We start from the raw sequence: 12,633 nt of genomic DNA, 5'->3' as shown, positions 1-12,633 counted from the left end.
ATCTACTTTTCCTCTCTAGACACGGACACTGACCTAAAGTAAGCCTTTCACTTAGATCACTCAGTGGTCTCCTGCCATACACCTATATTTTCTCTAATATATCCCATGCAGAGCTGCCAAAACAACCCCATCTTGCTCCCATATTAAAACTCCAGGAGTATCTTATTACTTCTGAGATCAAATATAAACTTCCCTAGCATTTAAATCTCTTAATAACCTAGTTATCCAACTATGATACACTTAATTTTCTTCAGTAATACAGTGATCCAAGACAATTCCAATAGACTTGGGATAGAAAATGCCATCTGCATTCAGAGAAAGAACTATGGAGACTAAAAGCAGATTGAAGTGTAAATTTCTTTTAGTTTTTTCTTTCTTGTGATTTTTTTTTTCCTTTTGATTATTCTTTCACAACATGACTAATATGGAAATATATTTTAAAATGATTCTATAAATATAATGTATATCAGATTGTTTGCTAGCTTAGGGAGGGGAGGTAATGGAAGGAAGAAAAATTGGAACTCAAAATCTTTTTTTAATTAAAGTTTTTTTTATTTTTAAAACATATGCATAGATAATTTTCAACATTCACCATTGTAAAACCTTGTGTTCCAATTTTTTTCTCTCTCCCTTCCCTCCCACCCCCTACCTCTAAACAAGTAATCCAATATATATGAAACGTGAATTCTTTTATACATATTTCTACAATAAATATACTACACAAGAAAAATCAAATCAAAAAAGGAAAAAATGAGAAAGAAAACAAAAAGCAAGCAAAAAAGTTGAGATCCACATAGTTTCCATAGTTCTCTCTCTGAATGCACATGGCTCTCTCCATCACCTTATTGTTGAAAAAAGCTATGTAAGATTTTGAGTTTCAGATCCAACCATTCTGGAGAGCAATTTGCAACTATGTCCAAAGGGCTATCAAACTATTCATCCCCTTTGATCTTACAGTGTCTCTACTGGGCTTATATCCCAAGGAGATCTTAAAGGAGGGAAAGGAACCCACATGGGCAAAAATGTTTGTGGCAGTCCTTTTGGTAGTGGCAAGAAGCTGGAAACTGAGGGGATGCCCATCAGTGGAGAATGGCTGAACAAGTTATGGTATTTGAATGTTATGGAATACTATTGTTCTGTAAGAAATGACCAGCAGGATGATGTTAGAGAGACCTGGAGAGACTTACTGAACTGATACTAAGTGAAATGAGCAGAACCAGGAAATCATTGTGTACAGCAACAGGATTATGTCTAGTTGTGAAATGGTTCCCAATGTCAATAACAAGTCATTTCCCATCAATATTCAATTTTATTCTTTTTTAGGTGATTCATAGTTCACATCCAGTTCTGGAAATTATTTGCAACACATAGGTCTGATTCTTTTTCAAGATAAGCAAGTCTTTGACCTATTTTATTTCTTGATCTCAAACTTCTACTTCCAACATAATTTTTACTCTCTTTTCTTGTACTTACTTTTGCCCTGAAGATACAAAGTCTCTATAGAACTGACTTAGGCAATTTCTCCAGTGCCTCACAGAACATCTCTATTTCCTCATCTTTAGCGAGGGTATATGTTTCAATTTCTTCATATTAGTCTATGTGCTGAGACCCAATATGGGCTGTGCGAAGTAAGGCAACTGAATATCTCAAGAAATGAATTTTTTTGATATCACTGAATAAACCAAATCCACCAATTTCTCTTATTCTCCTATGAGTTGTGGATTTTTTAGAGGCAAGTTACATATTTTTTTCTAGTTACATTTATAATAAAAATGCCTACATAGGTATAATTTTATGCCTCCAGTATAATCATCAAATTGTTCATTACACAATAATTACATTTTTAAAGAGTTTCAATAGTTAAATTAATGCTCATAGATAATCCACAAAACTGTGATTTGCCTCCTCAGTCCCATTTTCCATCACTTCGCTACTACTATTGGGAAAACAAATACACACCACATAGAATTTGTATTTTGCCCTATATTGTGTGCCCTTGTGGCTCAAAAGCTCTCATAGTGGTGGTCAATCTTTTCATGACCAACCTCTGCAGATTCTAGTTCTCGGGCAGCAAGCACAGAGTAGGTGATTATGCCCTTTCTAAATTGACATGAGCTATCAGTTTGTCCTCCAGGGACATAGCCCAAGAGAATACAGGCTCCCCACCATACCCAGAGAGGTGCTGGGGAAGAAATTTTGTGGAAACCCAAGAACAAAGCCCAATCCAATTCACATGGCAAATACAAGGGACCAAACTTTGTCTTAGAGAAACAGAAGCAAACATTATTCATAAATAGTTTGGTACTATTTCCAACATGACTGATTCCTACCTAAATCTACTCAAAATACACTAATCTAAAAAAAAAATAAAAATAAAAAAAAAACAGCAAAAACCTTATAACAATAATAATAGGTAGGATTTATATCTAGTGCTTTAATATTTGCAAAGCGCTTGAATGTTTCCAAACCATCCTCATTGGACTCTCACAAAACCCCGGTACATCAGCTGCTATCATTATTCTCATTGATGGGTGAGGGAAATGGGGCTGGCAGGGATCAAGCGACTTGGCCAATATGGAAGAGCTGATTAAGTATCTGAGCAAGATTTGAACTCGCTGCAATAGATTGCCCCATTTATCTTTCTATATTGGATCAGATACCCTCTCCCAAGCCCTGGGGACAGGAAAGACGAATCACAACTGCAACATGTGGACAAACTTGCTTTGGGACACTGCTTACAATGCAGAGGCAGGAAAGGGGGGCTCCTTTTACACAAGAAGTCAGGTAGAGCAGGTGTAGACGCTGACTGGCAGCTCTTTAAAAGAGGGCTGCAAAGGATTCTCTCTTAAAGGTCAGTTCCATCAATTATAATTATGGATACTTTCACTGGAGAAAACTTCTCTACTGATATTTTTTAAATGACACGGGGACATTTGAAATGTCTTGACCTATTATGGAATAGTCTCCAAGGAGACAAAACCTGCAGTTCTTCCTTGCAATAAAGTCAACCATGATCTTCTTAAGGATACAGGAAACATCACTGAGTGATTAATCAGCAAGCAATTATTAAGCACCTACTATATGCCAGGTATTGCATTAAATGCTGGATTCCAATGATTGATTAATAATAATGCCTCCAAGTCATAAATTATGGTTTTCTACACCTGTTAAAAACCACCCTGTCCACTTCAAACTCTCTGAAACTTGTCCCGAGGGAATCTGCTTTCTAGCTGCAAAATCCCTATAAAATTCAGACCTTTAGGAAAAACGAGGTTTGTGGGGATTGGGTATATAAGTACAGATGGATGAGCACCTATGAAAACAGTAAATGAAGCAATATAGGGGGTCTGCATCCTTAAGCCCCTGGGGAGAATGCTACTGATACTGCACCAAGGTGAGTTAAAATTAATCTCATTATCCATTTCCTTATTACCTAGTATGTTCAAGAATATAGTACAGAACACTATACTAAGCAATATGGGATTCAGAAAATAATGAGAAAGCACGAATAAGGTACTGTGATGGAAAGAATACTGGTCTATAAGTCAGAAAAATCTGGCTAAGTTCAAATACGAGTTCCAAGATCAGTAAGTCCAGGAAATGTACAATTTAAGTCTTAGTTTCCTTATTGACAAAATAAATATAATATAGAGCATCAAAAAATTTTTATAAAAACTTAAGAGTGATAAACGGGAATAGTAAATTATCATTATAAAATATTAGTGTCATAAGGGAGAGGAAATCACTTGTCCAAAGTCACATGGTTCATGAGTGGCAAAGATGGATCAGGGTCCTAAATCCAGAAGTCTTTTTATTACACTGAATTATCTTATCAAAATACAATCTGAACAAGTCATTTTATAAAGTAATTATTGGGGGAGCAAATGTAATCTGGTATGTTAAGGGTTATATCACCCTCTGGAGTCAAAAAGACCCAAGTTCTAACCCAGCTTCAAATACTTACTAGCTGTATGACCCTGGGCAGGTCACTTAATTTCTATGCCTCAGTTTCCTATTCTGTAAAATGAGAATAACAATCGAGTCTACCTTCCAAGGCTACTGTGGCGCTAAAATGAAATATCTGTTAAGTGCATTGTAAACTTCAGAGTGCTAGTTGTGCTTGTTGTTGTTATTATTATTATTATTTAGATTAAGGATTTGCTTTGCAAACTTTCAGGGAAACTCAAGAACAAGTACAACCAAATTTAAATGGCAAATGCAAGAGACCAGAAAGTCGCTGAATGTGCAGAACACTGTCTTAGAGAAACAGTATTCATAAATCCTAGCTGTTACTATTAGGGTTCTGAAATAAATTTTATAAAAACATAGTGGTAATATGAAAGGTGATTTCTGTAACATAATAAATACTGATTGAGCAACTACAATATACACAGCACAGTTCTAAGTGCTGTGGGAAAGAAGAAAGAAGTCAAAACACTTTTTGAAGAACTACAAGGTGTTTTGTTACAAGATGCTAACAATCCACTTAGAGAGAAGACAAATATGGATGAAAATTCACAACAGGAAGCAGTCTGTAAGTCTCTCTTGAGAACATCAATCAGGTCAGCTAGGTGGTGACTATCCACCCTAGAGTCAGATAACTATAATAACCTGTGACTTACCAATTTTACAGCAAAGGAAATAACCTCAGAGAGGCTGTAATTTTCCTAAGGTCACAAAGAAAAATTCAGAGAAAGGAGTGCCGTCTGTGGACTGAAGGCTTCATAGAAGACGTGGGATCTGTAATGGGTCTTGAAGGATGAATGAGATTTGTAGGAATGAAAGAAAATTAGGAGGGCACGGCTGGAAGTGGTGCTGGTCAATAAATATTTACTAAGCACCAATTATATATCAAGTACTATAATAAATACTGGGGACAAAAGGAAAGCAAAAAGATAGTTCCTACCTTCAAGGAGGTTACAATCCAAGAGGGCAAAGGTATGGATGGAAAAAGACAAAAGGAACAAAGACATTCCTTCTGATATTCAAAGATATGCCATTCTGACCAAGAAATGGATCAGGAGAAACAAGATGGTCCTCAATCATGGAGAGCTTTAAATACCAGGCTAAGGGAACTAATAAAAGGCTCTAAACAGAAAAGTAACATTATGAGAGAAATACAGTAGAAGCAGCCATTGGAACACAGGATGAACATAACATAGTGGGGGGGAATGAGGATGGAAAGAAACCAGTGAGAAAGTCCTGAACTGGAATGGTGGCAGATGAATTTTAAAGAGCAGTGTGAGTCTAAGAGATAATAAGAAAAATGAGAGGAATAAGGTGGGAGGTATCAAAATTGGCACCAAAAACTCAAATATGGGTAAAGTGGAAGAAGGGTGGTGCTGTGGTTAGAAATAAAATGTCAGAAGGGTTTTAGGGAAAATATGAGTCTTATATTAAGGGAGATACAGCTTGACATGACTGTGGGACGTCCAAATAGTCATGCAGACCAGTTGAAAAATCAGGACTAAAGATATAATCTGGGAGTCAACTGCACAGGGATGACAGGGGAGAAACAATTGAAGAGCATGGGAGTAGAGAGGGAGGGGGAGAACTAGATATAAAACAAAAAAAAGGAACTAACAAAGGAGATTCAAAAGGAACATTTGAGAGGTAGAAAGAAAATCTGGATAATTTAGTTTCAGAATGGCCAAAGAAAAAAAAATTAAGGTGGGATTGTGTCCAATGTTACAGGGGAGGAAGAAAAAAGAATAAGAACTGAGAAAACTCCATGGGAATTAGCAAGAAAGAGGTCAAGTTGACCTTCAAGGGTGGAGATTTTTATAGCATGGTGAGGATGCATGCCAAATTATAGGGAGTTAAGAAAGAAGTAAGTGTTGAGTAAGAGCAGGCAATAGGTATAGATTACTTGGAATGTGAAATATATAATATGGGGCTCTCCAGAGACTCAAGAGGTTGGTAAATGGCAAGAATCAGAGCATCAAGGAATTAAGGGTCCTCACCGAGAAATTGTAAGAACCTTGAGAAAATGAATATATTCAAATTTAGCACAGCACATGGATTGTATCTTCCATGTTAAGGGATCAAATTAAGACTTTATTGCTGTCTCTATAAAACATGGCAGAGTTTTGTATGATAATATTAACTGGCTTTTTTCTTTGGAAATCCCTCCCTTCCAACACCAAATAGTAAAATAATAATAATCTGGGGCAATTGACCACCTCCATGAAAAAGCCATTTTTGAATTTCAAAAAAGGACAAAAAGGAATCTTTTGTAGAGCCCCAGAAATGTAGGAAGGACAAAGGAAATGCATCAGAAGGATGTGGGGTAGGGAGGAGGTCCAGGGATTCCTAAATCTCCAGGGTTGTTATAGCACTATAAATGGCTAACCAGAAGGGAAAAGCATCCACATTCCTTGAGGATGCTGCTTCAAGATAGTAATTACCAAGAAGAAAAATCTTAAATCATCTTAAATCATTCTGGAAACTGACAATACATTTTCAAATGGAAAAACCCTTCTCAGAGCCATAATAAGCTGAGATTCCTACATGTTCAGTTCATTATCCATCTCTTTGAGGTTTTCTTGGCAAAGATACTGGAGGGGTTTGCCATTTGCTTCTCTAATTAAATTTACAGGTGAGGAAACTGAGGCAAATGGGTTGATAAGACTTGCCCAGGATTACACTGCCAGGAAGTGTCTGAGGTCAGATTTGAACCCAGAAAGATGAGTTTCCTTGACTCCCAGCCCAACATTCTATCCACTGTGCCATCTAGCTGCCCTAGATCCTGCATAACTACCCCCAATTCTTCAGAACACAAAGAAATAGTCTATACACACATGAGGAACTCAAATGAATTATGTGCAAATCACAAAGAGCAATCAAACGGTCCAAAGCACGCTCTCTCTTGTCTGAGTAGATTCCCTTCCCTTCCACTTTCCTTCGCCTCTCCCAACTCCTTCTAAGCTCTCAAGGTTACAGAGTTTTCCACGACATTTCAAGATGTGAAGAGGAAGCCAGGGAATTCACTTAGAGTTTGATTTATGACCAATAAGTATTGTGCGCTCTGTTTCAGGTGTGAACATTTTGTGGACTGAGCTCTGGTGATATTACAGCTGTTGTCACTTTCTGTTGGAAATCCTACAGAAGAAAAGTCACCAAGGAAAGTGTTCTCCACTCACCAACAGCATGGGAAGGAAAAAAACCACAAACAAACAATAAAAATCCTAGCAATATTGTCTACCCAGACCCAATTTAAGCTAAACTCTAACCCAGAATTAAAATGCTACTTGTACTCAGCTTCCTTTTTAACAGATAGCACTACATTTAGTGTACAGTATAAGAAAGAGGCTAATAATAACAGTTTTCATTTGTAGAATGTCATAAGGCTTAAAATATAGTATTTTCACTATAGTAACATAGCAACATAGTATTTCATTTGAGCCTCACAAAACTCTATCATGTAGAGACTATTATTATAATTCCCATTTTATAGATGGGGAAAATGAGGCTGTGAGAGAGAGAGAGAGATTTAAGTTACCTGTCCAAGGTCACATAGCTAGAAAGTATCTAAGGATGAATTTGAATTCAGATCTGGCATTCTATCTACTGCATCACCTAGATGCAGTGTCTGTTAATATGGCAGTATATATATTTAGAATTAAAAATAAAAATGAAATATTTTAAAGTACCTAAAAAGCTTTATCCACTATTAATATATTATCCATTATTCTTACAAATATATATATTTATTTATATTTTATTATGTTTATATATTTTATTTTAAATATTTATAAAATATAATATTTATATGAACAAAGTTGCCACTTAATTATCACCATATTGACATATATAAGTGTATATATAATATACATATTATATATGTATATATAATACATAGGAGTATACATGTTGTGTGTGTGTGTATATATACACACACACACATATACACACTTATTCATTTGTTTACTCATCCATTTATTCATTTGTTTATTTGTTCACACTCATACATACATATATTGCTGTTATCCAATCTTTTTTAGACAAGTCCAACTTTCCATGACCCTATTTGAGATTTTCTTGGAAAAGATAACAGAGTAGTTTGTCACTTCCTTCTTCAGCTCATTTTATAGATGAAGAAACTGAGACGAACAAAGTCCCAGATTACAGAACTAGTAAGTATTTGAGGCCAGATTTGAATTTCAGAAAATGAGAATTCCTGGCTCCAGAGCTCTGTGCACTATGGTGCCATCTATAAGAAGAGATTGGAGTGACATCTGGACCTATGATTTCACTGATTTAGGGAACACCTGCTATAGAAATTTCTGCCAGTGAAGTTGACCAACTCATCTGTAATTTATATTTTTAGAAAAGTATCTGCAGCATTAAAAAATTAAATGATTTGCCCACTGCCACACAGCTCATATGCTTTTGGGGCAGGCCACAAGCCCAGGTTTCCTAACTTGAAGGTCAGCCTTCTATCCACTGACACCAGAAATCTTGCAAATAGTATACATAATATTAATCAAAAAATAAATAAATAAAACCAACATTGACATTTATTTAGTATTACTATGTGCCAGATACTGTGTTAATAATTAGCACTTTACATTTACTATCTCATTTAATCCTCACAACCATGCTGGGAGGTAGATGCAATTATTACTTTTCATTTTACAGATGAGGAAACTGAGGTACAGAGAAGTGACTGTTCAGATTCTTGAACAGGTCTGTGCTTTAGGAGGAGCATTTGGTAGCAGTATGGAAGATGGATCAGGTATGGAGAGACTCAAGGCAGAGACACCATTTAGGAGGATGCTGCAATAGTTTTAATAAGCAATGACTAATGCATGAACAGAAAGACAGAGGGGAAAGATGGGATGTAGGGATGCAGAATCAAAATGACTTGGCAACCAAAGCGTATGGTAGGGAACGAGCGAGAATGAAGAGCTTAAGATGACTTGGACATAATGAAGCTCAGTAACTAGAAGGATGATAATATCTGATCAAAATAGGAAAGTTAGAAGAAAAAAAAAAGCAAATTTAGGGGAAGGAAAATGGGTCCTTTTTGGATCAGTTCTGTGTGAGATGCCTGTGGGAACTCCACTTCCAAAATTCCTGGGAGACAGCTGGTGATGGTGGGGCTAGTGATCTCACTCAGGAAAGAGACTAGGGCTGGATTTAAACTTTTTTGGAACCATCAGTAGAGTGCTGATAAATGAATCTGTGGGAGGTTCAAATCAGATAAAATCCTGGAAAGCAGGTAAAGGAAAAGGGCCCAGGCTGGAACTTTGGGGAACACTCATTACAAGAAAGGGAGTAAGTTTTCTCCTCTATGAGAAGAGAAAAAAAGTTCCATGTCAGAAAACCACAGAGAAGAAATAACATACAGGAGGAGAAAATGGGCAAGAGTATCAAATGCTGTAAAAATGTCAAGAAGTATGAAGATTGAGAAAAAACCATCAGAATGAAGACTCCTGGCTAGCAAGTTTGGAGGAAGCAATTTGAATTGAGTAACAAGGTCAGATTACAGACTTCTGGAGGAGAGGAAGTGGAGAGAATATGTAGTTGCTGTGAAAATGAAGATACACAGAAAATGCTATCTGGAGAAAACTGGGTCAAGTAAGGCATGTTTTAGGATGAGGGAAAAAAATATATCCGAGAGCCTTTTAAAGAATAATCCTTTCAAATAATTGAAAAAAATGATAAATTTCAGTTGGAGATTAATGAAAAATAAAGATGTGTTTTTGGGGGTTTTTTTGCATCCAGATTCATGAACTCCTTGATATTTGTCAACAGGGATGGATGAATCTCAGACTATAGGTCTCTCTAACATGAATCTTTTAGGATCAGCTCAGTCACAAATACACATCCTTCTTTCACGGTTAATTTGTCCATCTGATGAGAGAACATCTCAAGCAGATTGGGACAAAAGCTTTCCTCCTGTGATATGAACCTCTCATCACACTCTAACCTCACACACTTGCATCTTTTTTCTCCCCAAGGATTTTGGGAAACCATCCAAGAAAACCTTTTTTTTTTTTTTTTTATTTCTCTCCCTTTTTGAAGAGGACAACTGGCACCAAGGAAAATTTAACACCAACCTAATAAAGTCATCTTCAGTCTAATAAATCCCCAAATTTCAACTATTTTAGTGATATGTTTCAATTAGCAAGCATTTTCTTTTCCATTTATTGAAGTATTAAAAAAAGAGAAAAAACAAAATCTTTGCAACAAACAGACACAGTTGTGAAAAATAAATTCCCATATTGATCATAAACAAAAATGTGTCTCATTTGGCATCTTGGGTCCATTACCTCTTGGTTAAACATTTTTCAAGATTTCTCTAGAAGCATGGTTAGACTTTTCAGGTCTTTTGAAACTGTTCATTTTTATAATGCTGTTGTCATGTTGTAAACTCTTCCCCTGGATCTACTCACTTCATTCTGCTTCACTTCATACAAGTCTTCCCAAGTTTATTTGAAAATGCTACCTTTAAGCACAATGATACTGCAATATACTCATATACTGTAACTTGGTTAGTCATTTCTCCAACGCACGGACATTCCTTCACTTTTTATCTCTCTGTTGCCCTCAAAATGACTTTAATCAATTTGTTTGTACACATAGAAATTTTTCTTCATTCTCTGACCTCATTTAAAGAGCAAATTTAGACTTGGCTAGCCTTCCTTCATTTTCATATCACCAGGTAGAGAAACGGTTACTTACTGGTTAGATGCCCAGTCTGCCAATTCTCCACCATCTGTAAGGAGGTGGTTTTTTTCCGGTCCAGGGGAACTACTCAAAGTGGCGGGCGTAGGAGAATGTGAAGAAAGAGAGTCGAGGCTGCCCGTTGGAGTGTCCTCTTTGGGAGGGCTAGGGTTGTCAGCTAGAAGAAGTAAAAGGGAGAAGAGGATTTAAAGAAATGCTACTTTAAAAAAGGCACACCACTAACAATCAGACAGCATTACTTGATTAGTCAATCAAACTTCATCTTAAAATTACATTTATAATTCAGGCTGTGACTATTTGGGTCTCTTGTCTTAAACAGCAGTGGTTGTTTTTGAAACCAAAGATTCCTAAAATAAACCACCTGAAATGTACAAGGAAGAATATTTTCTCATACGGTAAAACACTAATCAAAATCTAAAGAGAGGAAAACCATGAGGCCTTTACCGCGATCACAATGATGTCCCCATCCATAAGAAAGCAATGGCTATGAGCTGATGAAAACCTCATGGAACAATAAAGGACAGAGAAAAGTTCAAAATACAGATAAATCTCTCATTTCCTCTGTGAATATCAAGGAAGAAAGTTACAAAAGTCTTGGCTATTACAATGACTAGGAAGGAAAGTTTAGCCCAAACTGAAAATTAATTTTAAGATGCATGTGCTCAAAAAGGATCACATTTTATTAAAAATATTTAAGATTATTTTTACATATATAGGAGTGTGTGTGTATGTGTGTATACAGATATAGATACAGCTATTTCTTAGCACTTAGCACTGTGCTAGGCACATAGCAAGTGCTTAATAATAAAAGAGAGCAGAATAGTTGTATATATGTGTGTGTGTGTATGTGTAATATATATAAATATTTAACATATATAAAAATGATCTCACACACATATAGTGGGGGCATGAGTGCAGAACTCAGAGGATAGAAAGCAAATCAGTTGTTTTCCCTTCTATATTTTTATTGCAACTATTCTGCTCTCTTTTATTATTAACCACTTTTATTAAGCATTTGCTATGCACTTACTTAGGAGACAGCTTCCATTCTCCAGGAATGAAAAGACAATCCATTAGATTGAGCTCCTCGGGGACTCTTTTCCCTTTCTTTGTATCCTTACCTCACTGCCTGGCATGTAGTAGGTGCTTAATTAATGTTTCTTGACTAAGTGATGACATTTGTGGAAGGGATCAGGTGTAGGGCAAATAGAAAGGTCTGCAGCTGCAGGGACAAGGGCAAAACCTAGGATTTTCAGCCTGCACCTGGAGGTCTTCCTCTCAGGAAAACCATCGGCAAGTGGGAACGAGCTTGCGGCAGAAAAGAGCTTCTGGCATCCTTCCAGCAGGAGTGATGAAAGCGGGAGAACAGAGACTGAGCATCCTGTCAGGACAGAGCAACTTTGGCAGGAGAGCTGGGACTGGAGGTCTTCTCACCTCCACAAGCTTTAGAATGAGCTGACAGCACTCTGAACCCTGATCTAAAGCCACCATCCTCTTCCACTCCTGGTTCTTCAGGGAACAAAAGAACCTGGCGCTGTCTTGAACTGAGAGCAGCATTTATGGACCTGCTTCTTCAGGGAAGGAGTTCTGGTATCAGTTTGGTGCCAGTTTCAAGCCTGATTCACAATCTAAGTATCTCACCTGGTCGCCAACAAACGCAGGGAGAAACATGTCTGCCCAGATACAGAGCTTCTGAGATCCAGGAATAACAAGGCCATGACCACAAAAACCAAACACGGAAGCAAATTTCACTGAGATGAGATGAAGAATAAAAATCCTGGGCAGTAAAGGAAGGGAGATCCTAATATGCTCAAGCCTCCAAAGGATTCTCATTCAGGACTTCCCTAATCCTTGTCACATCCCCAATGAAATAAGGAAAGACCTAACTTATCACTGACAGAGCCATTTAATGGACAAGCATGGCAGAACTAAGAATAGATC

At 36.9% G+C, this 12,633-nt stretch overlaps 1 protein-coding gene across 2 annotated transcripts in view; it reads right to left on the bottom strand.

The window, feature by feature from the left end:
* Nucleotides 1-12,633, bottom strand: part of ARHGAP10 (Rho GTPase activating protein 10) — a 346,248-nt gene that overhangs the window by 23,305 nt on the left and 310,310 nt on the right. For both annotated transcript variants that reach the window (XM_031944152.1, XM_031944151.1), the window contains exon 20: nucleotides 10,690-10,849. In XM_031944152.1, the coding sequence (XP_031800012.1) occupies nucleotides 10,690-10,849 (160 nt within the window). The remainder of the gene's footprint in view (nucleotides 1-10,689; nucleotides 10,850-12,633) is intronic.

The sequence above is a fragment of the Sarcophilus harrisii genome, chromosome 6, assembly GCF_902635505.1.
Source record: "Sarcophilus harrisii chromosome 6, mSarHar1.11, whole genome shotgun sequence".
NCBI lineage: Eukaryota > Metazoa > Chordata > Mammalia > Dasyuromorphia > Dasyuridae > Sarcophilus > Sarcophilus harrisii.
Note: the sequence above shows the minus strand (reverse complement) of the source record. Positions and strands in the feature narration are given on the sequence as shown.